Source organism: Temnothorax curvispinosus, unplaced genomic scaffold, assembly GCF_003070985.1.
Source record: "Temnothorax curvispinosus isolate PA1 unplaced genomic scaffold, ASM307098v1 QBEX01000305.1, whole genome shotgun sequence".
Lineage (NCBI taxonomy): Eukaryota > Metazoa > Arthropoda > Insecta > Hymenoptera > Formicidae > Temnothorax > Temnothorax curvispinosus.
Genome location: NW_020210085.1, coordinates 55,311 through 82,519, shown reverse-complemented (window position 1 = coordinate 82,519; position 27,209 = coordinate 55,311). Strand labels below are relative to the sequence as shown.

At 40.9% G+C, this 27,209-nt stretch overlaps 6 protein-coding genes across 13 annotated transcripts; 3 read left to right on the top strand and 3 right to left on the bottom strand.

Annotated features, from left to right (window-relative positions):
- Positions 1-295: 295 nt before the first annotated feature.
- Positions 296-4,090, bottom strand: LOC112452880 (2-aminoethanethiol dioxygenase). 2 transcript variants are annotated; one of them, XM_025013320.1, is made up of 3 exons: positions 3,909-4,090; positions 1,819-2,169; positions 296-1,592 (listed from the first exon to the last, which is right to left on the bottom strand). In XM_025013320.1, exons 2-3 carry the CDS (start codon positions 2,101-2,103, stop codon positions 1,188-1,190), a joined length of 690 nt encoding a protein of 229 aa, XP_024869088.1. In that variant the 5' UTR covers positions 2,104-2,169; positions 3,909-4,090; the 3' UTR covers positions 296-1,187. The 2 variants fall into 2 exon arrangements, with proteins under 2 accessions (XP_024869088.1, XP_024869093.1); XM_025013325.1 differs by lacking the exon at positions 3,909-4,090 and adding an exon at positions 3,811-3,892.
- Positions 4,091-4,445: 355 nt separating this feature from the next.
- LOC112452860 (putative U5 small nuclear ribonucleoprotein 200 kDa helicase) lies at positions 4,446-12,669 on the top strand. Its single transcript, XM_025013285.1, has 6 exons — positions 4,446-4,507; positions 4,728-4,891; positions 5,446-5,965; positions 6,388-6,634; positions 6,736-7,063; positions 7,161-12,669. Exons 1-6 carry the CDS (start codon positions 4,463-4,465, stop codon positions 12,256-12,258), a joined length of 6,402 nt encoding a protein of 2,133 aa, XP_024869053.1. The 5' UTR covers positions 4,446-4,462; the 3' UTR covers positions 12,259-12,669.
- A 767-nt stretch (positions 12,670-13,436) lies between these two features.
- On the top strand, positions 13,437-16,457 carry LOC112452874 (protein krasavietz). The gene is made up of 8 exons (XM_025013309.1): positions 13,437-13,584; positions 14,101-14,172; positions 14,256-14,536; positions 14,633-14,937; positions 15,062-15,305; positions 15,387-15,606; positions 15,762-15,923; positions 16,007-16,457. Exons 2-7 carry the CDS (start codon positions 14,112-14,114, stop codon positions 15,911-15,913), a joined length of 1,263 nt encoding a protein of 420 aa, XP_024869077.1. The 5' UTR covers positions 13,437-13,584; positions 14,101-14,111; the 3' UTR covers positions 15,914-15,923; positions 16,007-16,457.
- Positions 16,458-16,555: 98 nt separating this feature from the next.
- On the bottom strand, positions 16,556-18,369 carry LOC112452869 (serine--tRNA ligase, mitochondrial). The gene is made up of 4 exons (XM_025013297.1): positions 18,157-18,369; positions 17,336-18,066; positions 17,093-17,260; positions 16,556-17,008 (listed from the first exon to the last, which is right to left on the bottom strand). The coding sequence occupies exons 1-4, from the start codon at positions 18,223-18,225 to the stop codon at positions 16,666-16,668; spliced, it is 1,311 nt and encodes a 436-aa protein (XP_024869065.1). The 5' UTR covers positions 18,226-18,369; the 3' UTR covers positions 16,556-16,665.
- A 998-nt stretch (positions 18,370-19,367) lies between these two features.
- On the top strand, positions 19,368-24,916 carry LOC112453369 (zinc finger and BTB domain-containing protein 17-like). Of its 7 annotated transcripts, none has more exons than XM_025014158.1 (7): positions 19,368-19,494; positions 21,804-22,586; positions 22,662-22,868; positions 22,950-23,180; positions 23,277-23,536; positions 23,689-24,082; positions 24,240-24,916. In XM_025014158.1, the coding sequence occupies exons 2-7, from the start codon at positions 21,804-21,806 to the stop codon at positions 24,498-24,500; spliced, it is 2,136 nt and encodes a 711-aa protein (XP_024869926.1). In that variant the 5' UTR covers positions 19,368-19,494; the 3' UTR covers positions 24,501-24,916. The 7 variants fall into 7 exon arrangements, with proteins under 7 accessions (XP_024869926.1, XP_024869889.1, XP_024869905.1 ...); XM_025014121.1 differs by having other exon boundaries at positions 21,785-22,586; XM_025014137.1 differs by lacking the exon at positions 19,368-19,494 and adding an exon at positions 19,573-19,730 and having other exon boundaries at positions 21,785-22,586.
- LOC112453460 (jmjC domain-containing protein 7) lies at positions 24,316-27,120 on the bottom strand. Its single transcript, XM_025014247.1, has 6 exons — positions 27,027-27,120; positions 25,907-26,386; positions 25,223-25,469; positions 24,944-25,137; positions 24,476-24,558; positions 24,316-24,407 (listed from the first exon to the last, which is right to left on the bottom strand). The coding sequence occupies exons 1-4, from the start codon at positions 27,103-27,105 to the stop codon at positions 24,948-24,950; spliced, it is 996 nt and encodes a 331-aa protein (XP_024870015.1). The 5' UTR covers positions 27,106-27,120; the 3' UTR covers positions 24,316-24,407; positions 24,476-24,558; positions 24,944-24,947.
- Between the last annotated feature and the right edge of the window lie 89 nt (positions 27,121-27,209).

Genomic DNA, 27,209 nt, shown 5'->3' with positions numbered 1-27,209 from the left:
ATATTAAGACATCATAATATTCTCTAGGATAAACATAATACAAACAGATCGAGCATAAAACGCAGGACTTTAAACGATATGCAGAAAGAGAAAGAAAGAACGACCAATCTCGATTTTCTCTTTTTAACAAAAAAATCAATACGAATATCTATTATTTCACGTATAAGCACGCGTGTCAGCGATGTCACTGTGTAGGTGTAAAGAGAGAAAGAGATACAGCAGTTACTTTCTTTCTTTATTTACTCTTCCCATTAAAGCATTGTCGGTATGGAAATCGCTCAATCTATTTACTTAGTAAACTCGTCAGGCATATGCACTGCCTTTATTTTAACTTTTTAAAGACTGCTATACATGAAGATATATTAACATTGAATACTTTATCAGTAAAAATGTACCGTATCTTTCTCGATAAATGTAGTAGTCTTTAATACGCACCAGTGCAGAACAGCACAAGCCTTCAAAATCGCTAATATATTATATCTATGTACATATACTCGGCATCCAACAGTGACATGTGATTAACTATAGAATCGAGTTGGAGCTAAATTTACAGGGCACGGAGCTCCACGCGTTCACAATATGAACATTTAGCTGTTATTGAAATCTGATAATCTCCAGGTACTCGCAACTCTCCGGCTCGCGTAAAGAGGTACACGAAGCGGTCTCGCGCTACGCGTATACTTGGCGCGAGACACTACCCCGTGTCTCTTGATTCGATTATATCTACCACGCGTGCATTAAACTTAAGACTCCCTAGTCCCTGCTGTAACTGTCCTTATATTTAATGACGTCAAAAGCGAAAAATGACACATGGAAAATTCTTGCATGGTATTTCCAAATAAAAAGATATTTGCACAAAATGACACTTTAGATCACTTCAGCACACTTGAAAAATATTCCGAGTTCTATCCGTTCCCCTTGACAGTTAATGAACAGTCGTAAAATGAATGTGATGCAAAGCCTAACCGCATATAGGCTTATTCGCTGGTGTATTCGCAAACGTGTCATTTCTCGCTTCTGACGTCATTAAATAAGGACAGTTGTAGCAGGGACCAGGAGCCTTAAATCTTAAATATATTTAGCGGTGAAGATTATAGTGGTAAAAGTCTATGTACTATACAACTATATGATTATGCACAACGTCACAAATACAAAATTCACAAACCACGAAGTGGAAAAGTATTATCTTACGTACAGTGATTTTTCAAAGGAGGTCCTCTATACTCTAAACTCGAAGAATAAAAGTCCGGCAGATTCTCCACAACTGTCAATTGAACTTCTTCGATTATATCTGTCACGTCTGTACACAACTTAGACTTGACGGTCTTGAAGAACGTACAGGGTCTCGTTCCCTTGCCAAACTCGTCGACGTCATACGGTGGACTGAGTATGTCTAGAAAAGCTGCAGGACCCTCCACGCACAAGATTTCATGAAAATTCTTTTCCGTCGGTGTAAAGGTACAAGCGGGTGAGTTGCTATGAAGATAGTCAGGCCTATGCCTGACTGCCGCAATTTCCTCCTTCGCTTTAATTACATGATCACTCTTTGTCTTCAAACTGTAGCTGCTTAATTCTACCATACCACTGATTACCTATATTATGATCGGTATACATTATATTGATACATATTACAATTTATTGGAACTTTTTTTACTCAAAATTATATCTTTTGTCGAATCTTAAGCTAATATCTTTCGGTTTGAAGACAATCTATGTATTATAGTTGTTATACCATCAATTTTTACGCATTATGTCGTACAACAACGCTTATATATATATATATATATATATAAATGTACGACACAAATATTTACATACCTTCAATAAACCGTGCATTCCAGGATGATCATGCATAGGCATCCTAACTCCATGTTTCAATATGAAAATTGCAATTGTTATGTCTTTGTTCTCGAATATATCCATCACGCACATAGGCGCGGGCTGTCTACTAACGTAATCTAGAATGTTTTTATCGAGTTTCACATCCTCTGCTGTTATCTTGTTTAGCAAACTTAATAATTTTTCCAAGTTTTTTTGACAAAACCGGCGATCGCTGAACGTTTTCATTGCTTGCTTCCCCAAAACTTCGATCGCCGATGCCATAATTGGATATTTTAGGGCCACCTCTTCATCAAAATCGATGCAAAATATTTATGTTTGAGCATATGCCTGGAAAAGACGTTATAATCTATCACAAAGAACATGAGCAAAGAAATATTCGCATATCCACTCATCTTGCAATAATTTAAAAGGTGATATATATGTATATTATAAAGCATTTTAACCCTCGCAGGTCACACTTATATATTTTTTGCATACGTGTAAGTCTCACGTGGGGTCTGGAGAAACCCAGCCATTTTTCTCTCATAATAGTTTTGAAAACATCATATTGTAATGTTTTTTTATTAACACATTTTAAACAGTGTTCTTTTAGCTTTGAAGCTGTACACAAGTATTCAGCCTTGAGATTTCGAGGCATGGTCTTTCTTATTTACGGAATATGCACACATGCACCTCATCTATGGATACTTAATTTGAGAACGTATTCAAACTGTAACTTGCACGATCTCGCTTAATATCCTTAAAAGTATCTAAAAACTATAAAGGACTTTTCGACTCACAATCAGTTTTTTATGTAGAATATGCGATTTATTTTATGACATACATAAATCGAACAACCTGTATATATATGCTGAATCGTTTTGACGAGCCACGTCCAAAAATACAGATCTCCGTATTAGGAGAGGCCAAATAAAAAAGTTACAAGGATATAAAGTTATTCGATATTGATATCACACAAGTCACACTCTGAATAAGACTCTTTTATCCTAATACAGCCTCCAACTTTCACAAACTCTTTTTATAGTTGAAAAGCTTACTCTCCAAGGTTTAATGAACTAAAAAAAAAACAGCTCAAAAAAGATTGAAGAAAAATACCTAAATGTCTTTTGGACTTTGGTTACTTACTCGTACTTATAAGTCCCAAGACAGAGCTCGTTTATAGTTATGAGTCATGCATATGCGTGATCTATATCTAAAGATAAGTCAAAATGTATACTTATCACTACTTATAGTAGCACAATCAAAAATCTGTTTTCAAGGCCGATGATTTCGTAGCACATGCTCGTATTCTTTACATGGAAGAGGGCTGAAGAAGGCTACGCGAGCTTTGTCAGAAGACGTTCTGATCACGACGATCACGTATCAAATGCATGAGCAGACACTGCGTATGATAGAATGTATAGTTTACAATAATGTCAGGAACGTCATATCGATAAATTAAGTCACGGCAGAAGGTGCTAGATCCAAGGGTCCAAGGTGTAGGGTAGACTGTCGACTGTCGTTCTTCACCTATAGTGGCACAGCAGTAACATACAGGTTTTTACATTTAGATGACATAGACGTGAATGAAGACGTGATTATGTTAAAAAAATATATTTTTGTAGCCAAAGACGTGGGGAAAAGTATGATGTATTTAAAACTTGAAGCAATAAAACAAATCTTGAATAAGAAAAAAATATGTTGCATTACTTCGTGAATGTCCCTCGTAATAATCAAGCAACTATAAATTTGAATAACTAAAAACCACGTTATACATACGTACATACACGTTCACAAACATTAGACCTTAAAATTTATGTTTCACGTAGCTTGTATGTCATGTTTTTGATGACGTATTAAGAATTCTAAGGGAGAGCATTGCTTGAGAGCTGCTTCTAATAAGCTATATTTCTTCTACGTATATAATATATTGTTTTTTTAATAAAATTATTAGAAAAGAAGCGGATATACGAATATTTCTCTTCATACCTTGTCAACTTGATCAACGAGATCACAACCTCAACCTCAACCTCAACTACCACTCGACACACAATAAATGTCCATTAACGAAAAATTTGAAAATTTACCTCGAGAAACTTCTTATTGTTAGTATCAGATGTTCAATATTAAATTATCTCGCACATATAAATCTTACACATACAAAGCTTGAAATACGTTCTAAAGAAACACATATTGAAAAACAAACAAACAAGTAGATTTTAAGTACTTTTCCATAGGTTATTCCGTTTATTCTATACAGGTATGTATGTACGCACTATGCTACGATGCTACCGTGTGCTACCCGTTCCTGAGATAAGGTAGAAGAACGTAAAAGCATATGGTCTGTTCTTTTTCGCTGCAGTTCAGGGGCCCGATTCTCTAATGGCAAACTCTGCTCTAACAGAAAGGCTGCAACGTGATTGGCTATCGCACAGTTTTTAGCCAATAAGCTTGCAGCTTTTCTGTTAGAGCAGAGTTTGCGCGCATACGTTTCTCGTTAAAGAATTCACTAAAGTATCTACAATTTCATTGGTCGAAATCTAGTAAATCTGTTCACTTTTCGCATTTTTACCTCGTGAAAAGATACGTATGGATCTAGATATACTATTATGTCTATGGTTGAAAACGATGTAATGCAATCATGGCGGATGCTGCTGCGCGTCAATTGCAGTACGAATATAAAGCGGTTTGTATTTCTTATTTCTTATTGTTAGCTCTTTAATAATGACGTAATAGTTGCTTTGAATTATCTTTATGCTAATTTTATTTATAAATTTATTTATTTTATTTCATAAATTTATAACGTTTATTTTTCAATCTCACATGAACATGATGTTTATAACGTTACGGCTACGGTGTGTGTGTGTGTGAGATTATGTTGCATTATGTTGCGCTAACATTTGCAGAATTCCAATCTCGTTTTACAAGCTGACGTCCGGTTAATAGAAAGACGCAGCCGAGATGAGGCTACCGGCGAGGTTATGTCCCTCGTGGGAAAATTGGATGGTACACGTATGGGTGATAGGGCCCAGCGTACCAAACCTGGGAAGGCGGAAGAGAGAAAAGTCAAGTGAGTTTATTGTAGATCATTGGCTCGACTCGATTTAGAAGCAACTTTCAACCCGATTTAATTTCTACTACCTCTTTCGCGTTGCTCATGTCTTTGACACGGCATCGTTAGATATACATACGTGAGGCATGCAATGTTCTGTCTCAAGTGCACGTCCATTCGTACGATGGAATGTTATTTTCTACTAAATCGCCATTAAAATTATTTCCTTGAATCTTCAATGTCATAGTCAAGGTAACGAGCGTCAAGTCAACTATTTATATAGTGGAGGTTGAAACAAAAAGTTGGGCCTAAAGTTGCGTCTCAAATCACGTACTGTGGGGGTCGCGTGTGTGTCTTGAGAAACGAGGTGAAACGTACAACGTTCCTCACACGTTTCACCTCGTTTTAAGATACGCACGCAAGCCCCTGGTGTAACGTGTCCTTAATAGGAATAGTTTTAGAATAGTTTTCTATTTTGTAGTTTTACAATAAATACATTTTATTACAATGTACGAATGCTATAAGAAATCACATAAGACGTATACAAAGTTGATATATTTGGTATTTTATAGACGTCAAAAGCGCGATGAGGCGCAATATGACTTCACACGTATGAAAGGAGCAACATTATTATCCGAAGGTGTGGATGAAATGGTTGGTATTGTATATCGTCCGAAAACACAAGAGACGCGTCAGACTTACGAGGTATTGCTCCATTTCATACAAGAAGCTTTGAGCGATCAGCCACGCGATATTCTTTGTGGTGCGGCTGACGAAGTACTAGCTGTGTTGAAAAATGATCGGCTTAAAGAGAAAGAAAAGAAAAAAGAAACAGAGCTTTTACTTGGTTTATTAGCGGAAGAAAGATTCGCGCTGCTTGTAAACCTCGGTAAGAAGATTACGGATTTCGGCAGTGACGAAAAAACTACAACCAACGATGAGAATATTGATGAAACATATGGGATCAATGTACAGTTTGAGGAGAGTAGCGAAGAGGACGATGAAGATGTGTATGGAGAAGTTCGAGAAAATGATGACGAAGGAGATGAGGGTGAAGAAGCCAATGACGATAGAGCTATTCATGCAGAAAATGTGAGTTTTTCTTTGATTAATCCTATTACAATATGGCGTGTCAAAACGGGTTATCACACATCATACTCCTTCATTCATAATCTTCAGTTCTCCAATAAATCTCTTATAAAATCGAGATATGCACGAGATGCATATCGCTTAGCCTCCTCGGCATATTTACTTTTTTTATGCCATACCGGTGACAACGTACATTTTGGGGATACCGATATAGCGTGAAAAAAAGTAAATATGCCGAGGAGAATAAGCGATGCGCTATAAGTATTCACAACCATAGATTAAGATTTTTACGATATGTGCTCTACTGTTACGGACTGCGTTGATCCTCATGTCAGATCAAATGGAGTCACGTGTCTTTCATCTGTGCTCACGTATCATTAGCTGTACGTAATTTTAAATATTAACTGTTACATATGTTTTTTCAGTTGGGTGGAACAGAAGAAATGAAGAAAGAAAAACCGTTACATCCATTAGATATAGATGCGTATTGGTTGCAAAGAAGATTAAGTAGGATATATGACGATGCTATGATGTCACAAGCGAGAGCTGCTGAGGTACTAGCTGTCTTGAAAGACGCCGCGGACGATCGTGAATGCGAGAATCAGCTTGTACTTCTATTGGGTTATGACTGCTTTGACTTTATTAAACAACTTAAAAAATACAGACATACAGGTAAGACGTGCATGTGTAACGAACGTAATATTTATATCTTTGCAGGTTCTTTAAATTTATGTATTATTTCAAAAGAAATAAACTATTCGTAAAATTTACAGTTGCGTACTGTACAATGTTGGCCTCATCGCAGTCTGAATCAGAAAGACAAAAGATCCGTAACAAGATGAACGATGATCCGGTTCTTGCCAAAATCTTACGGCAATTAGATACGGGTAAAGGCGAAGACGACGCTGACGAGACAATGGAAGCAAGATCGCAGCGCAAGAGGCGGGAAGAGAATGAAGATACAGGAGGGCCAGGGGGACAAGTACAAGGTACAAGAAACTTGATAGATCTGGAGGATCTGATATTCGCTCAGGGAAGTCACTTTATGGCCAACAAACGTTGCCAACTACCAGACGGCAGTTTTCGAAAACAGCGAAAAGGGTGAGTATATTAGGTTTTTTTTTTTTGTCCCCCTTGAAATGTTTGCTATTTTGGTCGCTCACCTTCGTAATGCTTGATCATTTGATAATATTTACAGATACGAAGAAGTTCATGTTCCTGCTTTAAAACCGAAGCCGTTTGCAGAAAATGAGAAACTACATCCAATTGAACAATTGCCCAAGTATGTGCAACCTGCTTTTGAAGGCTTCAAGACATTGAATCGCATACAAAGTCGCTTATATCAGACGGCGTTGGAGAGTGACGAAAATCTGCTGCTGTGTGCTCCAACAGGAGCTGGTAAAACCAATGTGGCACTGCTGTGCATGATGCGAGAAATTGGAAAGCATATAAACGCTGATGGTACAATCAATGCAGATGAGTTCAAAATAATTTATGTCGCTCCGATGCGTTCTCTGGTGCAAGAAATGGTCGGAAATTTTCGCAAGCGATTGTCAACATACAATCTGACTGTCTCCGAATTGACGGGTGATCATCAGTTAACACGAGAGCAAATTGCCGCTACTCAGGTGATAGTGTGCACGCCGGAAAAATGGGATATCATAACGAGAAAGGGTGGCGAGAAAACTTTCACGTCATTAGTACGCGTGATTATTATTGATGAGATTCACTTATTGCACGACGAGAGAGGTCCTGTCCTAGAGGCGCTGGTGGCAAGAACGATACGAAACATCGAAACTACTCAGGAAGATGTGCGTCTAGTCGGCTTGTCGGCCACATTACCCAATTATCAAGATGTTGCAGCGTTTTTACGCATTAAACCGGAAACGGGACTGTTTTATTTCGACAACAGTTTTCGTCCTGTAGCTTTGGAACAGCAATATATCGGCGTCACCGAAAAGAAAGCATTGAAACGTTTCCAGGTGATGAATGAGATTGTCTACGAAAAGACCATGGAACACGCCGGCAGGAATCAGGTACTGATATTCGTGCACTCGCGTAAAGAAACCGGAAAAACGGCACGCGCTATTCGAGACATGTGTCTGGAGAAGGATACTTTGGGTCAATTTCTCAGAGAAGGTTCCGCGTCGATGGAGGTTCTAAGAACAGAGGCGGAGCAAGTGAAAAATCAGGAGCTTAAGGATCTGCTGCCATACGGTTTTGCGATTCATCACGCCGGGATGACTCGGGTGGATCGTACCCTGGTAGAGGATCTCTTCGCCGATAGACACATACAAGTTCTCGTGTCTACAGCAACTTTAGCCTGGGGCGTCAATTTACCGGCTCACACGGTTATTATCAAGGGTACCCAGGTATACAATCCGGAAAAGGGTAGATGGGTCGAGCTGGGCGCTTTAGACGTACTGCAAATGTTAGGACGAGCCGGTCGACCGCAGTACGACACCAAAGGCGAGGGCATCCTCATCACGAATCATAGCGAGCTACAGTATTATCTGTCGCTCTTAAATCAGCAACTACCCATTGAATCCCAATTAATCAGCAAGATGTCCGACATGTTGAACGCGGAGGTGGTGTTAGGTACGATTCAAAATATCAGAGATGCGGTTACCTGGCTTGGTTACACTTATCTTTACATTAGAATGCTTCGCTGCCCGAATCTATACGGGATAAGTCACGACAAGTTGAAGCAAGATCCTTTATTGGAGCTGCATAGAGCTGATCTAATCCACTCGGCGGCACTCGGATTGGATCGCAGCGGCTTGATCAAGTACGATCGCAAGTCCGGCAATTTTCAGGCGACCGAGTTGGGCAGAATAGCGTCTCATTATTATTGCACTCACGAAACAATGTCTACGTACAATCAGTTGTTGAAGCGCACGTTGAGCGAGATAGAATTGTTCCGGGTGTTCTCACTGTCGGGCGAGTTCAAAAATATAAATGTCAGGGAGGAAGAGAAGTTGGAGCTGCAGAAACTGATGGAAAGGGTGCCGATACCGGTGAAGGAAAGCATCGAGGAACCGAGCGCGAAGGTGAATGTGCTATTGCAAGCGTATATTTCACAACTGAAACTCGAGGGATTCGCTCTCATGTCCGATATGGTATTCGTGACGCAATCAGCCTCGCGTCTCATGAGAGCCATCTTCGAGATTGTTCTGTTCCGCGGTTGGGCACAATTGGCGGACAAGTGCCTGTCCATCTGCAAGATGATCGATCGCAGGATGTGGCAGTCGATGTCGCCTCTCAGACAATTCCGCAAGATGCCGGAGGAAATTGTGAAGAAGATCGAGAAGAAAAACTTCCCATGGGAGAGGTTGTATGATTTGGGGCCCAACGAGATCGGCGAATTGATTCGCGTGCCGAAGCTGGGCAAGACCATTCACAAATACGTCCACCAGTTTCCGAAACTGGGCCTTTCCACGCATATCCAACCGATCACGCGTTCCACTTTAAGAGTCGTGCTGACTATCACCCCGGACTTCCAGTGGGACGAGAAGGTTCACGGTATGTCCGAAGCATTTTGGATTTTAGTCGAGGACGTAGATTCGGAGGTAATATTGCATCACGAGTACTTTTTGCTCAAGGCCAAATATGCGGCTGATGAACATGTGATTAAATTCTTCGTGCCAGTCTTCGAGCCTCTGCCACCACAGTACTTTTTGCGCGTGGTGTCTGATCGGTGGATCGGCGCGGAGACGCAATTGCCCGTAAGCTTCCGACATCTGATATTGCCCGAGAAGAATCTACCGCCTACGGAATTGCTGGATCTGCAGGCGCTGCCGATAACGGCGTTACGAAATGCCAAATTCGAGAACATCTATTCTGATTTTCCGCAGTTTAACCCGATCCAGACACAGGTGTTCAATGCGATCTACAATTCCGACGATAATGTGTTCGTTGGAGCGCCCACAGGTTCAGGAAAGACGACCATCGCGGAATTTGCGGTACTAAGATTACTAACGCAGAATCCGGAAGGACGATGCGTATATATGGTGAGCAAGGAAGCTTTAGCCGAATTGGTCTATGCCGCGTGGGCGGCAAAATTCGGCCAACAGCTGGGAAGAAAAGTTGTCCTGCTGAGCGGTGAAACGGGAACGGATTTGAAGCTCCTGGCCAAAGGTCAGATCATTATCACCACGGCGGACAAATGGGACGTGTTATCACGCAGGTGGAAGCAGCGGAAGAACGTGCAGAACATCCAGCTGTTTATCGTGGATGAGCTGCAGCTGATCGGCGGTGAGGAGGGCCCGGTGTTAGAAGTTGCATGTTCGCGAGCCCGTTATATCTCTTCGCAGCTCGACAAACCCACCAGGATAATAGCGTTATCGGCCTCGTTAGCCGACGCCAAAGACGCAGCACAGTGGTTGGGAGCACCGGCAGCAGCAACCTTCAATTTTCATCCTTCTGTGCGACCGGTACCTTTAGAGCTGCACGTGCAAGGTATAAACGTCACCCACAACGCGTCGAGATTAGCCGCCATGGCAAAACCGGTGTATAACGCGATTCTCCGGCATGCCGCGCACAAACCGGTGATCGTATTTGTACCCACTCGTCGGCAGGCGAGATTAACGGCCATCGACTTGCTAACATTCACGGCGGCCGAGGGTCAACCCTCGAAATTCTTCCATGCAGAAGAGGCTGACATTAAGCCGTTCCTCGATCGCATGACCGACAAAACGCTAAAGGAAACTCTGTCGCAAGGTGTGGCTTACCTTCACGAGGGTCTATCGGCCGACGATCGTCGTTTAGTCGAGCAACTGTTCGACAGCGGAGCTATCCAAGTGGCGGTCGCGACGAGGGATCTCTGTTGGGGTTTATCTATCAGCTCCCACCTTGTTGTAGTCATGGACACGCAGTGTTACAACGGCAAGACACATGCTTATGAAGATTATCCAATCACGGACGTGCTGCAAATGGTGGCGCGAGCTAATCGCCCACTAGAAGACGAGGACGCCAAGTGCGTGCTACTATGTCAAAGCTCGAAAAAAGATTTCTTCAAGAAGTTCCTGAATGAGCCACTACCAGTGGAAAGCCACTTGGATCGCCGGCTGCATGATCACTTCAATGCGGAGATTGTGACGAAGACGATCGAAAACAAACAAGACGCGGTTGACTACCTCACGTGGACATTCCTGTACCGACGACTCACTCAGAACCCTAATTACTACGGCCTGCAAGGCGTCACGCATCGGCACCTATCGGATCATCTGTCCGAGTTGGTCGAGAGTACATTGACCGACCTAGAACAAGCCAAGTGTGTCGCCGTAGAAGACGAGATGGATACTTTGCCGCTCAATCTGGGAATGATCGCCGCCTACTATTACATCAATTACGCCACCATCGAATTGTTCAGTCTGTCTCTCAACAATAAGACGAAGATCAGGGGTTTGTTGGAGATTATTTCAGCAGCTGCTGAGTACGAGAGCGTTCCAGTGCGACAAAGAGAAGAGAATTTACTGAGAAGTTTGGCTGCGCGTCTACCTCATGCGCCACAAGCCGCTAGAATGGCTGATCCTCACGTGAAAGCGCAGCTTCTGCTCCAAGCTCACTTGTCGAGGATACAGCTAGGTCCAGAATTGCAGAAGGACACCGAACTGGTGCTGGGCAAGGCCGTGAGGCTGATACAAGCTTGCGTCGACGTGCTGAGCTCTTCTGGATGGTTGGCACCCGCCGTCGCCGCTATGGAACTTGCGCAGATGGTGACGCAGGCGATGTGGTCCAAGGATTCCTATTTAAAGCAACTGCCGCACTTCACAGCGGAGACCATCAAGCGCTGCACCGACAAAGGCGTGGAGACCGTGTTCGACGTGATGGAGCTCGAGGATGACGATCGAAATCGGCTGTTGCAGTTAACGGATGCGCAGATGGCGGACGTGGCTAAATTCTGTAACCGGTATCCTAACATTGAGATGTCGTATGAGGTACAAGATAAAGACAAATTGCACAGCGGCGGCACGGTAAACGTGATTGTACAATTGGAACGGGAGGACGAGGTAATTGGACCGGTAGTCGCGCCATTCTTCCCGCAAAAACGTGAGGAAGGCTGGTGGGTGGTGATCGGCGACCCAAAGAGCAACTCCTTGCTCTCTATCAAGCGCCTGACGTTACAACAGAAGGCAAAGATCAAACTGGATTTCGTTGCTCCGGCACCCGGCCAGCACTCCTACACCCTGTACTTCATGAGCGACGCTTATCTCGGTTGCGATCAAGAATACAAATTTACTATCAACGTCGGAGAGTACGAAACGGATGCCAGTTCCGGTTCGGATTCCGAGTAAAATAACAAATCTACGACGTTTCATAATATCTACCATTTTCTTGTTCCGCGTAGGTCTATCTATATCTATGTCAAGAGTATATATACGTGATCGTACCACCTTTAAATTTTTTAAATTTATTAACACTGTTAGAGCAATCTTTCGTGTGAATGCAGTGCGACAGTTTCTTCATATTTAAATTTTCTATTTCAAATATTTCAAAATTTTCTTTCAGTTCTCGCTCTTCTAACAGCACCTGTGCGGAATAAAAATATTGTATTTCTTGTCTTTTGCTTTAATTTAAGATAAAGAGAAATGCGTAGAAAAACTTATATATCTCACAGTCCTATAATCTAAGCAACGTCTAATGTAATTTAAATGGTTGATGTTACAATAAGATACGTAAGAATAAAAATTTTATATTTAAAGGGATATGCTGGAGTCGTCTGTTTTACCGATAAAATTACCGTTTTCTTTCTACGCGGGTAGCGTCGTATTAATTTGACTGAATTAAAAATGCTCCATACGTGCAGTACATATATACATCAATTCTAACTCACTCGTTTACGCGGAGTAACGTATCGTAAGTTACTACAGAAATAACGCTCGCGTAAACGTAGTAAAGCAGGGCACGCACACCTTTCGTAGAACGTAACAGTAAAAGGTTTTTAACCACGCGTGTTGCTCACGTTTCGTACTTCTACGGTTAAGGCCACTGGCCATTGCACGTAACAAAGTTTTAGTCGTAATCGTAAGGCCATAAGAAAATAGACCAATCACACTCGATTATTTTTCAAGCGCGAGGAGAATAATCGACTGTGATTGGTTTATTTTCTTACGGCCTTACGATTATGGCTAAATCTTTGTTACGTGCAGTGGCCTTTATAGACGGCTGAATCGAGCAACGCGCGTGGTCGAAACCTTACTGTTACATTCTACGAAAAATGTGTGTGCACTGTGTAGCTAAGCGCAAAGTAGCATAATTGAATGTGCGTGGTTCTTACCTTTGGATCCACGTATGTACACTTACGTGCTACTTTGCGCTTATAGCTAAGCAAAGGTTCGGCAAAACCACAAAACGCAGCCTATCCTACGCGAGTGAAGCTTCTTTTCTCTTCCGTAACGCGCCGCGCCGGGTAGGAAAATTGACCATGCGGTTTCTCGTCTACGTTCCGCCAACCACTGCTCACACTGCTCACCACTGCTTCTCCTCTCTCCTCTGTCACCGAGTCTCTTTGGTTTCGCTGTGCTGTGACCTCGAGTCCCAGAGTCCCCGTTAAAACATCCCACGTCGGTCACATACGCCCGGGCAGGAGAGGTTGGTCTACAATTTCTACGTGCTTCGAAGTAAGTAACGCGATGAGCAGAGAATATCACCAGCCGCGAGTCGGCAGATTTTTTCGCGCGCGCTCCGCCGGATTTCCTCGAGTTATATTTAATGGCCTCGGCCATCATCGTGGTCACGCATCGCGCGCGATCTTAACCTCCGAATGGAGTCTTTCTTTCTGTCGTCACGTACGTACGCCGCTGCCGCTGGCCTTGCACGTCACAGACGCCCGATAATAACGCGTAGACGAACAGCGGACGAACCCCGCTGCCGCCATTTTTCAAGGATTATGCTTAGTGAGATTGCTCCGAGATTGAGCGTTGCAGCGTGACGCGCGTGTCGTGCACACGCTTCCCTGACGTCTTACTAATTTACATTAATAGATTCATCATTGAATCGCGAAGATAGGGATTTCGAGTGCGTGCACGCTTCTCACGAATTTTTGAGCGCAACCATTTATACGTTAATATCTTTGAAAAAAAAATTCAACGTAAAGACAATAGTTTTGTTAAGCTGCATTTTTTTTTCTTTTTCAGAAGAGTATTGTATGAGTCAAAAAATTGAAAAACCGATACTATCAGGTCAACGCATAAAGACCAGAAAAAGAGGTAAAAGACAGACGTTACTTCTTATGTAAACGTATAAGAGCAAATCTTTAGGGTACTGTATTGACGAAAGCTGGTGTTTGCAGATGAAAGAGAGAAATATGACCCAACCGGATTTCGAGATGCGGTTTTGCTTGGTTTGGAAAAAGCTGGTAACGACTTAGAAGCAATTTCTAAATTTTTGGACGCGGCTGGTTCTAAGTTAGATTATCGTCGATATGGGGAGGCATTATTTGACATCATGATAGCTGGAGGCCTTCTAGTTCCTGGCGGTTCCATTGCTCAGGATGGTGACAAACCGGTAAAAACCAGTGCATGTGTTTTTGAGCAGCCAGAGGATATGGAGTCTATGCGGAATTTCGAGCAGGTAAAAAGTGGACAAAATGGAGTCTTTTATCACCACTTTAAGATAGCGAGTTGGAATTTAAAATTTTAAAATAAAATCTCTTGTTTGAATAAACAGGTCTTTATCAAGCTTATGCGGCGTTACAAATATCTGGAGAAGATGTTTGAGGAAGAGATGAAGAAAGTATTGGTTTTCATGAAAGGATTTTCACCTAAGGAAAGAATCAAGCTAGCTAGGATGACAGCGCTGTGGATCTCAAACGGTTCTGTACCACCTACGGTCCTTTCGGTCTTGATCAATGAGCATCTTGTCAAGGACAACTTGGCATTGGACTTTCTACTGGAGGTCTTTGTTACTTGGAAACAGGAAAAAGGCTTATCTAGTTTAATGACGGCTCTGAAGAAAGGAGGTATTGAGGGAAGGTACGTAAAATTAATGCTTAATATTAATTATTTATTGTATAATTTAGAGGTTTTTTTTTTTTTTTTTTTTTTATATTCCCATAGATTGATTTATTCTTTCTTGTTTATGCAACTCCTTTTGTAGGTTGATGGAGTTTGTACCACCAAATAAACGAACTGAGGAGCATTTCCGGTCTGTATTCGAAGCAGTAGGCCTGGCGGATATCGTGAAATTGCACAAGGCTCAGGCCAGTCAGGAAGCCAAACGGGATCTGCAACAACTTCTCTTGGATGACTTAGCGGAAAATAGACCAATGAAAGACATTACGTTAGATCTCAAGGAAATGGCACAAAGGAGCTGTATTCCCGAACACGAAGTGATTGGATTGGTAATGGTCTTTCATTCTCTTATATATTTGATTAAGACGCACAAAAATATCTTTAGAAATACTATTCGCCACCATTTACAGATTTGGGTTGTTGTAATGGGCCAAGCTGAATGGAACAAGAAAGAAGAGTTGGTCGCTGAACAAGCACTGAAACATCTAAAAGTTTATACTTCACTGTTCGGTGCTTTTACAACCACTGCCAGATCTGAACTCGCACTCATCCTCAAGGTCCAGGAGTTCTGTTATGAGAACATGAATTTTATGAAAGTCTTCCAGAAGATTGTTTTACTCTTTTATAAAAGTAAGTATACAACATGCATACTATAGAATACATACATTTACGAAATCTAAGCATTTTATACAATATACATATATTACAGATTCTCGTATACGTAATTTAATTAAATATTGTAAATATTGTTATAAAGAGAATAAAATGGTCACGTTGATTTTTAGCGGAAGTTGTGTCAGAAGATGTAATATTGAAGTGGTACAAAGAGGGTCATTCAGTGAAGGGGAAAATGCTCTTTTTAGACCAAATGAAAAAATTCATAGAATGGCTACAGAATGCTGAAGAAGAATCCGAATCAGGAGAAGAAGAGGATTAGAAATATTCAAGTAATTTCTTTTTACAAAGTTTTATTTGAAATCCATGAGAAACGGTTACATTCCATTATTTCAAGGCATCTTTCTCTTTACAGGAGAACGCATCATTGCCAGTGACAAGAAACGACATAGACCCAAAATTTCGAGACAGATCAAGGACACGTCAATATCAGTCAGAAGAGACGCCACGGACTCTTGGAAATATACAATTATAAATAAAACTTAAGTCAATGTTAGGTACTCCATGATGAATCAAGTATTCAAAAGAATAGAAAATTTTTAAATTGTCAATAAGAACTAAACACTAACATCCAATCGGTGTGGAGGAACTGTAAATTTGCAACATCTTTGAATTGTATTACTTTAAGAAAAAATATTTTGTGTTACATTTTTATAACTCCGCTACAAAATATATACAGAATAACAAAGAACGTATAAGAAAAAAAAATCTTTATCCCTGTGTACGTACACGTTTCGGATCCCTGTCTTTCTTTGTATAATATTGTACTAGTTTATAGAAAATATACTGACAGGTGGTGTTTAATATTTTGAAGTTTTGGACTCCTCTAACTTCCTTGTAACAGAATGAACAAATCTCAGGAAACTTTTGCATCCTAATCGACTATTGGAAAACAAATCTGCCGTTTTTTTTTTTTTAGGAACTTGATCTAAAAGGGAAATTTGTTCAATCTACACTTACAGTACTCATTCATGCGCACGGCACGTGAAACAGCTTCTCTCTTGTATTTACACTTTATTCGGCTTTCTGTTTTATATTTAATTTTTGTTTATACTTGTAAGGTCTCATATCTGCGATCGGTTGCTTCTTAATGAGAGTTTTTCCCCTCATCAGAGGCACTAACTCGTTCGGTACCGTGATACGGTGGTGACTCGTCTGATACGTTTCGCACAATGCGATCAACATGCGAGGTATCGCGCACGCGGTTCCATTCAGCGTGTGCACGTGTTTCATATTCCCATCTTTTGTCCTATATCTAATATTAAGACGTCTTGACTGATAATCCGTGCACGTACTACAACTGGACAATTCACCATACAACTTTCTTCCAGGCATCCAGCCTTCCATGTCACATTTCCTAAAACAAGGAGGCGTGCATTTGTATCAGAAAATGTAAACAGAATATATATGTAATATAAGTACACGTATTTGAATGCACTACCTATAAGCTGGTGAACCTAAATCAAGAGATGGCATATCCATTATTTGGAAGTGCAATCCTAATGAGGAAAACAATTCTTCCTGTATGTTTTGAAGATCTTGAAACATCTCTTCGGATTGATTTGGCTCGGAACAAACAAACATTTCCACTTTGGTGAACTGATGAACTCTGTCCAAACATAATAAGTTCAGAGATAAACGTGGTTTGAGAAATTTTAAGTTTACCCCCTATATGTTGATGTACCTATAGATTCCTCTTTCATCCAGAGCGCCCGATCCCTCCGCACGGTAGCATCGACTGACAGCGGCCAATTTTATTGGTAGCACGTCATAGGAAAATGTACTATTCATCACGTTGCCGGCTAATGACATTTCCGCAGTTCCAGACAAGCTATAGTTGTCACCGTAATGAGAATCCAAGTTATATACCAAGGTACGACCATTGTCTACTATTAAACCACATCTCTCGATAATTTTAGTAGGGATGATATCAGGCACCGACAATAACTTAAATCCATGCTTCAACAACCTTCTAAGTGCATACTGAATCAATGCTTCTTCTAATTCTGCCAGATCTCCTAAGAGCATGTAGCTTCTTTGTCCAGTAACAGGACCCAACGTATGCGTTCTTATCGCCTTCAAATTAGTGGCGAGTTCGACAAACTCCTGTGGCTCAAAGTCAAATTCTGGCTTCCTGCCACACTCCTTCAACAATCTCGGTTTATCACCATACTCACGTACCGTGGGATGCGTACAGTTTGGTATCTTGCTTAATTCCTGTAGGAGCAACTCTCTCTTCTCGGGATTGCCGGAATATTCGAGAACTTTATCGATATCTCCAATACCTTTTCTTCTTTTGATATTGTTGAAAATAACGTCACGGTTTGCAGGGTTGCATAAAAAGTCTGTATTATATTCCGGTTCTGGTAAAACGTGTTTTGCACCACGCACATTTTTTTCTAACGCTTCTGCAGGCTGTTAAAAGCATAATCATTATAATGTAAACATTGTTATTGAAGTATACATAATATATGAAAAAATTACAAATGGTACAATATTACATACCAACGTGTGTAGCCAAAAATGCCATGACCTACACAACTGCTTGAAATTTTGTTGAAAACTAAACCTCATTTTTTAGATTAAAAAACAAATGCTTACACGTAGTTCATAGCAAACCAGAACGTTTATTTTGCAACTGTTGAAAGTTTTCTGAGCTCAAAGCTCAGATTGGATTATTCTTTAGATCTAGAGGAATACGCCAATCTGGGCTCAGAAAACTTCCAACAGTTGCAAAATAAACGTTCTGAACATGCTGAACGATGACCATTGGATGCATGCAGGAGCACTGAAGGGCCACTTGGACCAAACCACGCGCATTTGTCAATCTGGTTAATGAGCAAATGCGCGTGGTCATTTTCCATGGACTAATCAACGATTAAGGCCGGTATTCATAAAGGCCATTGCACGTAACAATGCTTTAGTCGTAATCGTAGGGCCGTAAGAAATTGACCAATTACAATCTATTATTCTCCTTGCGGTCGAAGAATAATGAACTTTGATTGGTCAATTTCTTACGACTCCGACTTCCGACATTCATTGTAGACCGGGCCTTAGAGCCAAAGCACATAACATGGCGTAGCGATATACGACAGTCGTAGTCCTCGACCTGACAAATCAGGATACGCCAAAGCTTGTGCGTTACTTACGTCCACGACTACGACTGTCATATGTGCTTTGGCTATTACGTGCAATGGCCTTCAAGTCACGTATTCTCCTCAAATTCAACTATGATTGAACACGTTCTTAAGGCTTAGGGTGCATTCCCATGGAGAAAGAAATAGCGGAACGGACGTAAAACGGACGTCCTTTGATTGGCTAATATCCCATATCTTTGAAAGCCCCCACTTGAAGATTAGCCAATCAGAGCGATTCCGTTTTAGTTCCGTTCCGCTATTTCTCTCTCCATGGGGATGCTGCTTTAGGGTTTATAGTCGCTTCCGTCCGCTTCGCTAACACCACGTGCTCTTTCCTGTTTTTCTTTACTCTCTTTTACATATACTCACATGCAAAAATTAAAGCGAATACGCGTAGAGGAGTAACGTCATGAAATATATGCGCGTATATCCGTGCCAATGTGCCATTTTCGCGTTGGATAAAGCTCATAAAGCTCGATTGGTCGATACGCTTCGCGCGACCGCGCCGCCCCGAGCTTCCGGTTGCGCGTGCGTACCAGCGCCGTGAAACTCCCGCGCTGGGCGCGCTGGCCTGTGGCATCGCCGCGCTCGCTCGCTTGGTGGAGAAGACAGGAGAGGCGACCTCGGACAATCGGCGTATCGACCGAGCACACATCGAACCGTGACGTGCGGCGTGTTTGCCCGCGATTTCGCGGAACAGCGACAGGTATGTACGTTCGGCGGTCGACGAGCATCAATAATAATCGATATCGAGCGCGCGGCTATCTTCGCGTCGCGTAAGTCGTAAGTCGTAATTCCGTGCGACGATAAACGCTCTCTCTTTCTCGGCTACACACCTCCCTCCTTCCCTCCCTTCCTCCTACCCATCTTCTCTGTCGCCCGGGTTCAGGGTTGGCCATATTGCTAGCCGTTGATAAATTCACGGGATTTTCGTACCGACTGGTGAGTCTTAGCTGCTGAAGCTGAAGCTGCTCTCGGCGTCGCGCGGAACGTCGCGACGTATTCTCGTCTCCGTTCCGCGTCGCGTTCCTCGACGCCGCGGCGCTCGACGCGCCCGGACAGTGCGGGACGCGAGTCACGCGAGAAATCGCGAGGCGGCCGTGTTTCGGACGCGTCGATCGACGTTGCACCTCGTGCCTCGTGCCCTCGTGGCTCGTGGCGCGACACGCGACCTTCGCCTCGCGCGATGTCCCTCAGATGTTTCGCGTTCGCGCCTTCCTGCGCCCACCGCCTCCCGCCCTCGACCCCAAGCCCAAGGCGCGACTTTGGCCTGCGAGCAGGAATTCGCGCACAAGTATCCGTCGGCACGTAGGACGCGCGACTTTTCCTTAGCATCGGTCAACACGTCCCTCGCCGGAATGTATATGATGATGCGTCAACATGGTTCCACCGGTTTTCGCGCCGGATAAGCCGGATTTGTTTAGCCCCTGGCACATTATTAACTTTTCCGTCGCGGAGGAACTGGAGCTGAAAAACGCTACCGGGAGAGGCAGCTACCAGTGCGCATAGTGCGGCGGTTAATGGCAGTGAGGATATACGTGTCTAATTAAAAAACCATTCAGAGTTAATTACGGATTTGAGATTTCTTAAATTTAATTCATGAGTTGAGTCGAGAATAAAAAGTTTCTGTTGTAAGTAAAATTGAAATTTTCTCCATTTAAATGCACGTGTAACGATAAGAACAAAACGAGATGCGAATGAATATAAAAAGTGTAAAAAAAAAACTCGAAAGTTACGTGTTATACAGTTGCGTGCATAGATTTGTGTAGATTTTAGGACATTCTGCAAGTAACGTTATATATATATTGCACAATAATATCATGATCTACGTCTCTTATTATTTTTGGAACATGTAGTACAATGCTGCGCTGAATTATTTATTTTTATATTAGACCTGTTCGTTTTAGCTGAACTTGCACATTTCATCTTTTCCTCTTTTTCTCTCCAACGTGGGCAACGTGAAAAGAAAAAAGAGGAAAGATGAACCGTGCAAGAAGTTTAGCTAACAACGAACAAGTCTATTGTCACTTTAGTGGTGATCGACTAGCTTTTGTAGTGAAATATTTAAGGGAGCATTCTCTCTGGTTCGAAAGATCATAAAAAGGGTATTTTTCAGGAATTTTTTATAAGGAAAAAAGCGAATAACGCGAATTTTTGCGTGTTCTTTTAGCCTTATTTTAAGAATATATATACACCCTGTATTTTTATTTTTTAAATAACAAAAAAAACCGCTCTTTTTTATGTTACAGCCTGATCATTAAGAGCTCGCAAGAAAAAATGCATATGAACGGTGTAAATGATTCCAACTGTTCTAGGTATCTGAAACACAAAAACCAAACATTTTCTTATTCAGGAGAAGCGTGGCTATCGTCTGAACTAGGTTTGAAGCGTTCTTCTTCTCCTTCTTTCTTCATTGAAAGCATTCGTAGCGTCAAGTGGACCGCAGCCCTAGAACTAAAGCCCGGTGTCCACGATGCAAGAACTGTGTCCAAGTTTCGGTTTAAGCCAATGAAACTGCTACTTTTCTGTAAGAGCTGCAAGTTGATTGGCTTAAATCGAAACTTGGACACAGTTCTTGCATCGTGGACACCGTACTTAAACCAATATTTCCACTCTAGACAAATAACGGCTTTTTATTAATATAAAATATTATAGTTTTTCGTCAAAAATTTGGTAGTATAGGTATTTTATTAAAAGAAAAAGCTAATAAACGTATAACATTTAGTCTAGTTCAGACGATAGCCACACTTCTCTTGAATAACAAAATTTTGGTTTTTGTGTTTCAGATATCTAGAACAGCCAGAATTATTTACACCATCCATATGCGTTTTTTTTTCCTTGCGAGCTCCTAATGATCAGGATATAATATAAAAAAGAAGAGCCTTTTTGTTACTTAAAAAATAAAAATATATTCTTAAAATAAGACTAAAAGATACAAATATACAAAGTTTAACGTTATTCACTTTTTTTAAACGTTTGTGTGTTTACTTTTTCAGACATAATCTTTATTTAAAGATGGAGTTGTCGTCGGAAATATTGGAGAGCTTAGTTATGGATAACAAGGATGTTATGGAGGTATTGAAAGATGGAAATGTTACGGAAGAGAACATTATATTCGAATCTGAAGTAACCGCCGAAGATTCTGAGGAGGCAGAAATAGAAGAGATCATAGAAATAATTGAAGAAGTCGAGGAGGAAGGTGAAGAGACACCACCGGATGGTAATGCCTCGGATAAGGACAAGTTGGCGGATGCGCAGGACAGTGAAACGCGTGAAAAGACAAAGAGAAATGACAAGGCGACTAGTAAAAACATGGAACTTTATGGCTTCGACGAGGAGAACTCGATGTTTACTTCGCACGTGGAAAAGGAACCCGTCAAAAATGTAAAAAGTAGTACGCAGAAAACCACTAAGAAGCAAGTTATAAACTATGACGTTGATGAGGATTGGGAGGATGAGGAGCTGGAACGCGTGGATGGGTTGGACAATAATTTCGAAATGACGGATAATCGCGCGAGCTCTTTGCGGACGCAGGCTGACAAGAAGCATGTAAATAATCAAACTATCCTGTTGCCATCAAACAGATTAGATTTAAAGATCCATGTGGATTCTACGGGAAAAGTGGACAAATCTCGAATGGATGGAAATAAAGTAAACAATATCGAGGACGATAGTGAGTCGACTCAAGAGATAGTGAAAAATACAGAGAATAATCTGTTGTACACGGTGCTTGGAACAAAGAAGCCAGATGCTACCGTTAAGCAGCAGCAAGAAAAGCTCAATGATCACTACGTCAAAGTTAGTATATCTGATCCAAGTATTGTAAATGTAAAATGGTCTTTTAATATTATTAACAAGCAATCATTATTTTAGATGGAACGACTTGAAGCAAATACCATACCGGTTGAGGGTACCATTTACTACGAAGGCGACAACATGGAGACACTGTACGTAGCGCAAGCTATCGACGACAATGAACAATATCAATATGATAACACAACGATGGAGCAAGATGAGCAAATGTCTTGGGAGGTGCCGAATTCCGAGACCAATCAAAATCAAGAAGAAGACAGTTCTCAAGTATACGACATAACATTTTCATTCGAAAAGTTTATTGAGACCTTATAAGTGGATATATTATATATTTTTTTGCTTTTTCAGGATCAAATATTTTTGCACGAGGACGAAGACGGTCAATTATACTTCAAGGATGCTAGCGGAACTCTGCAACCGGTATATTTAACCGAGGACGGAAATTACGCGATTGCTGAAAGCAGCGACGACAATACCAATAAAGAATCGCAATCTAAATTACATCAGAACAGCAGCACGGTCGAAGAGGAGTCTTTTATTTTACCTGATATAGATTCAAAGTCTGTTTCTAATAAACAGGTACGTTTTATATTGTATATCAATGAGCTTTACACACACGCACGCACACACATATACACAGATGGACAGTTTCTATTTATATTTATAATTCGCTAGACTACAAGTACGGTGTCGTCGTCGCTTCAAGATTTTGACAATGAAGACAATACTGTGACTATATCCCTGATAATATCAGAGGATGAGAATGGACAAAAGAGAACTCAAGTCATTATACCAACAACAGACAATTTGAAGTGCGACATCTGTAATAAAAGCTTTAAAACATCTTTCCAATTACTGAGGCATAATAGACTAAAGCACGCTCGTGAAGAGGATATAACTACGAGAAACTTTCCTTGCGATTCGTGTCCTAAAAGGCAAGTCGAAATATTTAGCGAATGCACATATATATGCTTAGTATAATCTTATTTTTTATTTTTTTCTATCTTATTCTATCCATATTATTTTATTTAATAAAATTCTCAATACGTGGAGTTGTCTTTATAAAGTCAAGTCTTAATTTTTTTAGGTATCCAGATCAGGGTTCGCTCGCCCGCCATCGAAAGACTCACACCGGTGATCGACCGTTCCAGTGCTTGGAATGCCACAAAAATTTCCCTACATCCACGGCGCTACGTCGTCACTTGACACTACACAATTCCCAATCGCGACCGCTTCCTTGCATTTACTGCGGTCGACGGTTTATGGATAAGACCAGTCTGGCGAAACACGAGGAGTCGCATATGCCTAACGAACAACGCAAGTACACGTGTGATATATGCCAGAAGACCTTCCACCACATAACCGACCTGAGTATGCACAAGAAGCATCACGATCCCGACAAGAAGTTCGATTGCGAAGTATGCGGTCGTGAGTTCAACAGATTGAACAATCTGCAGAGACACATGCTGGTACATCAACAAGTATGTAAACTATTTTACTCTGTAATCCCTCCTCTTTTCTTTATAGCATATATAAAAGAGAAAATTTACCAAATGTTCATATGACTTTATATTTCCTTGTGCGTTTACAATTTTTTTTTACTTGGATTTGTAAATGATTTTTCTTTCTCGCAAATAGCAACAGGGAGGAAATGAGGAGATACTTTCCTGCGACGTGTGCGGAATTACGTATAAATTCATGAGCTCATTAACGAGGCACATGGTGACCACACATATGAATCCCGAGAAACTGCGACAGCAGGCGGAGGAGCAACGGAGAAAACGCGAGAACAACTATCGGAAATACCTAGAAAACCGAAAGATGTACGAAACTCAGAATTATGGTACAAAGCGTTCAAAATACAATTTACTCACCGGAGATAACGACGAAACAGCCTGACTTAAATTTTCCTGTAGTTTCTTGGCAGTTTCGTAAAAATATAATACGATTGTACGTTCTGTGAGAATAATAACGTATATATTAGTAATATCTTTGTATCATTGGTAAGACATGCATTTAATTTAATAAGTATATCAGCAACATATATAACTACGATGAGCACGTGTAAGTGTCTTGCGTGGACATTTATACATATTTAATTATATTACATTATGAACTAGTATATGATGTGATGATGTACTATAGCCATTAAGTACATATACATATATGTACACGTGTACACTCACACACAGAGAGGGAGGGGGGGGGGAGAGAGAAAGAAAAGATACAAGTACCTACATAAGAATAAGATTTCTTTAGTCTCTTGCATGCACCAAATGACTTAAAAATAAAATAGCATCGTCTGTACACACGAATGTTTGAAGCGTGCCTTAATCACTTACTCGTTTATTTGCACAATGTCTCGAGTGCTTTGAAGTAGGCATACTTGATATCGAATTCCATATCGTACCAATAATTAACGGATATGCAAGCGTGAGACTGTGTCACATGATGGAACCATAACGACGGCAAGTACAATACATCTCCAGCTCTGAGTGTGACTTTCAAGCTATGTGTATTACGATATTCTGGAAATCTATAAGTAAAGTTTTCGTTTATCTTTAATCATTAAAATAAATGTCATTTTGAAAATAAAACTACTGCTGTGTACGTGACTGAACTTTTCATAGTTTGGATTTAGGGGATCCACACATATCCATGGCGTCGATGCGAGATTTGTGATTTCCTCGGAATTAGGTGTTCCATTAACTATGGATTCGATAATCCATTTTCCGGGTTCGCACTCCTTGTAAACGGCAGACGGATACGTTCGATATGGAATCCATGGCAGATCAGTGGGAGGATGTAAGATAAAGTTCTTTTCACCAGACACAACGCAATATATATTTTCATAAGGATCTTTGTGCACTACAAATTTGTAAAAATACCTAGTTTAATCCAAATGTGTATTACTGATCTTTAGAATTAATAAGTACAAAATAAAATTGTGCAATTTACAAAATTCTTTAAATTATAAGAATTAAATTTCCATAACGATGATCATCTCATATCATTTAAATTCGAGATATCGAATATCGAGATACTTTCAAGTGTTACTAAATAAAAGAAAACCTTACTTGGCACTCACAGTAAGAATATCTAGTTTAATTCGAACGTGTGTTACCCCACGTTTTAAAATTAACTGTGTACACTTGTAAAATTGTGTGAACAGAAATGCATTTTGCAAACGTGTCGAAATTATAAGAATGAGATTTACGTAACGATGATAATTTTGTATCATTTAGATCCGAGATATCGAAATATACTTTCAAGTATTTCTGTTACCAGGTAAAATAAAACTTTACTGGAAGTCACAGCTCTTTCGTCTCCCATCCAAAAATTCACAGCGTCAGGTTGCTTTCCAAACGCCTCGCTGGCCCATGATATCTCGGTTTCTGCATCTGGCCACAACTTGCGAAAGCTATGCATAAAATTTGAGTTTTGTTGCTGTATGTAAAATACACTGTTCTCCTTCGTGTTCTCCAACGTGTCGAGAAATGCTGATATCGTGAGTAGACGGTCCTCGGGCATTACGAAGAATTCTTTAGCGTCATCATCCCGTTCGGCTATCGCATCCGCATAGCCGTTCGGCGTTACGGCGACCGAAACCTTTTCGTCACCGATCACCTTGCGAAAATACGGTATAGACCATTTGCTCACAGCGGGCCAATGTTTTATTACGCCTCTTATAACTAGTGGTACGTTCTTCGAGACGTACTCGCGGTAGAAAGCGAGCGGCGTAATCGAGTCATCTATTTCCGCAACTTTGCTCTGCAAGTACAATTCTGCAATATAAGAAATTGTGATAAAATTAGTGCGTAACATGTATAAAGAATTAAATATAATATAATATATATAATTTTGTGTGATTGCAATAAACTTTTCCAACGCGTCACATATCGTTACAATGTGCCAAAATACACTAAAACTGTTCTTTTTGCAATTTTTATGAAAAATGTTCCAATTCAAATGAAAAATTCTGAGAGTCTCAAAGTCTTGAAATTTTCATAGAAATTCTGACTAATAATATAAACAATTCTGAAATTATTAAAATGTCAAACGGGTCATTTTGACTCCTTTGGTAGTTCGTGTTAAACAACGTACTCCTCTCTAATTAATTGTAACGATAATTACATGATTCATCCTATATATAATTTGGAGGAGTCGGGGACTGCGTGTTTCCTATTTATAAGTATGTACATTAATATACTTGAATATACTAGAAACTAATATTTCAATCACAAATTACATTTTCGTTCGCATTTTTGCAGAGCGTTTCGTAAATGTTCATTCACGTAGCAACTCGATTAGCAAACGACACGCGTGCAACCGGTGCAACCCATGTGGGAGTTGATAGGTTCGAATGTGAGGTTAGCTCGCGTACCTATCCTTCAGATAACAGAAACAATTGAGATTGAGACAAACCTCTCGCCTCTCGCGACAGGTTGTGGCACGCCTCTCGGATTCGCCTTCTAGCTTCGACATTATTGTCATTATTCGACATTATTCGAGATGAAGCGTGAAAAGGAATGTCGCCGCGGAACGTTTATTGACAAGTTGTCGTTGTCACCAACGTTGACAACAGCTGACAGCGGACGAATGTAGGTT

What these genes read in the sequence shown, in the direction of transcription:
- LOC112452880 (XM_025013320.1), bottom strand. Translation starts at nt 2,103, where the DNA reads ATGGCATCGGCGATCGAAGTTTTGGGGAAGCAAGCAATGAAAACGTTC. An exon ending in GAATGCACGGTTTATTGAAG is followed by an intron (nt 1,593 to 1,818) that starts GTATGTAAATAT and finishes ATCATAATATAG; the next exon opens with GTAATCAGTGGTATGGTAGA.
- LOC112452860 (XM_025013285.1), top strand. Translation starts at nt 4,463, where the DNA reads ATGGCGGATGCTGCTGCGCGTCAATTGCAGTACGAATATAAAGCG. An exon ending in GAGCTATTCATGCAGAAAAT is followed by an intron (nt 5,966 to 6,387) that starts GTGAGTTTTTCT and finishes ATGTTTTTTCAG; the next exon opens with TTGGGTGGAACAGAAGAAAT. An exon ending in TAAAAAATACAGACATACAG is followed by an intron (nt 6,635 to 6,735) that starts GTAAGACGTGCA and finishes TAAAATTTACAG; the next exon opens with TTGCGTACTGTACAATGTTG.
- LOC112452874 (XM_025013309.1), top strand. Translation starts at nt 14,112, where the DNA reads ATGAGTCAAAAAATTGAAAAACCGATACTATCAGGTCAACGCATAAAG. An exon ending in CTATGCGGAATTTCGAGCAG is followed by an intron (nt 14,537 to 14,632) that starts GTAAAAAGTGGA and finishes TTGAATAAACAG; the next exon opens with GTCTTTATCAAGCTTATGCG. An exon ending in TGTTTTACTCTTTTATAAAA is followed by an intron (nt 15,607 to 15,761) that starts GTAAGTATACAA and finishes GTTGATTTTTAG; the next exon opens with CGGAAGTTGTGTCAGAAGAT.
- LOC112452869 (XM_025013297.1), bottom strand. Translation starts at nt 18,225, where the DNA reads ATGAGGTTTAGTTTTCAACAAAATTTCAAGCAGTTGTGTAGGTCATGG. An exon ending in GATGAAAGAGGAATCTATAG is followed by an intron (nt 17,261 to 17,335) that starts GTACATCAACAT and finishes ATGTTTGGACAG; the next exon opens with AGTTCATCAGTTCACCAAAG. An exon ending in TTAGGTTCACCAGCTTATAG is followed by an intron (nt 17,009 to 17,092) that starts GTAGTGCATTCA and finishes TCCTTGTTTTAG; the next exon opens with GAAATGTGACATGGAAGGCT.
- LOC112453369 (XM_025014105.1), top strand. Translation starts at nt 21,066, where the DNA reads ATGCATATGAACGGTGTAAATGATTCCAACTGTTCTAG. An exon ending in TCAATGATCACTACGTCAAA is followed by an intron (nt 22,587 to 22,661) that starts GTTAGTATATCT and finishes TCATTATTTTAG; the next exon opens with ATGGAACGACTTGAAGCAAA. An exon ending in ACATGCTGGTACATCAACAA is followed by an intron (nt 24,083 to 24,239) that starts GTATGTAAACTA and finishes TCTCGCAAATAG; the next exon opens with CAACAGGGAGGAAATGAGGA.
- LOC112453460 (XM_025014247.1), bottom strand. Translation starts at nt 27,105, where the DNA reads ATGTCGAATAATGACAATAATGTCGAAGCTAGAAGGCGAATCCGAGAG. An exon ending in CCTGTCGCGAGAGGCGAGAG is followed by an intron (nt 26,387 to 27,026) that starts GTTTGTCTCAAT and finishes CTTATATTGCAG; the next exon opens with AATTGTACTTGCAGAGCAAA. An exon ending in CGAAAGAGCTGTGACTTCCA is followed by an intron (nt 25,470 to 25,906) that starts GTAAAGTTTTAT and finishes ACAAATTTGTAG; the next exon opens with TGCACAAAGATCCTTATGAA.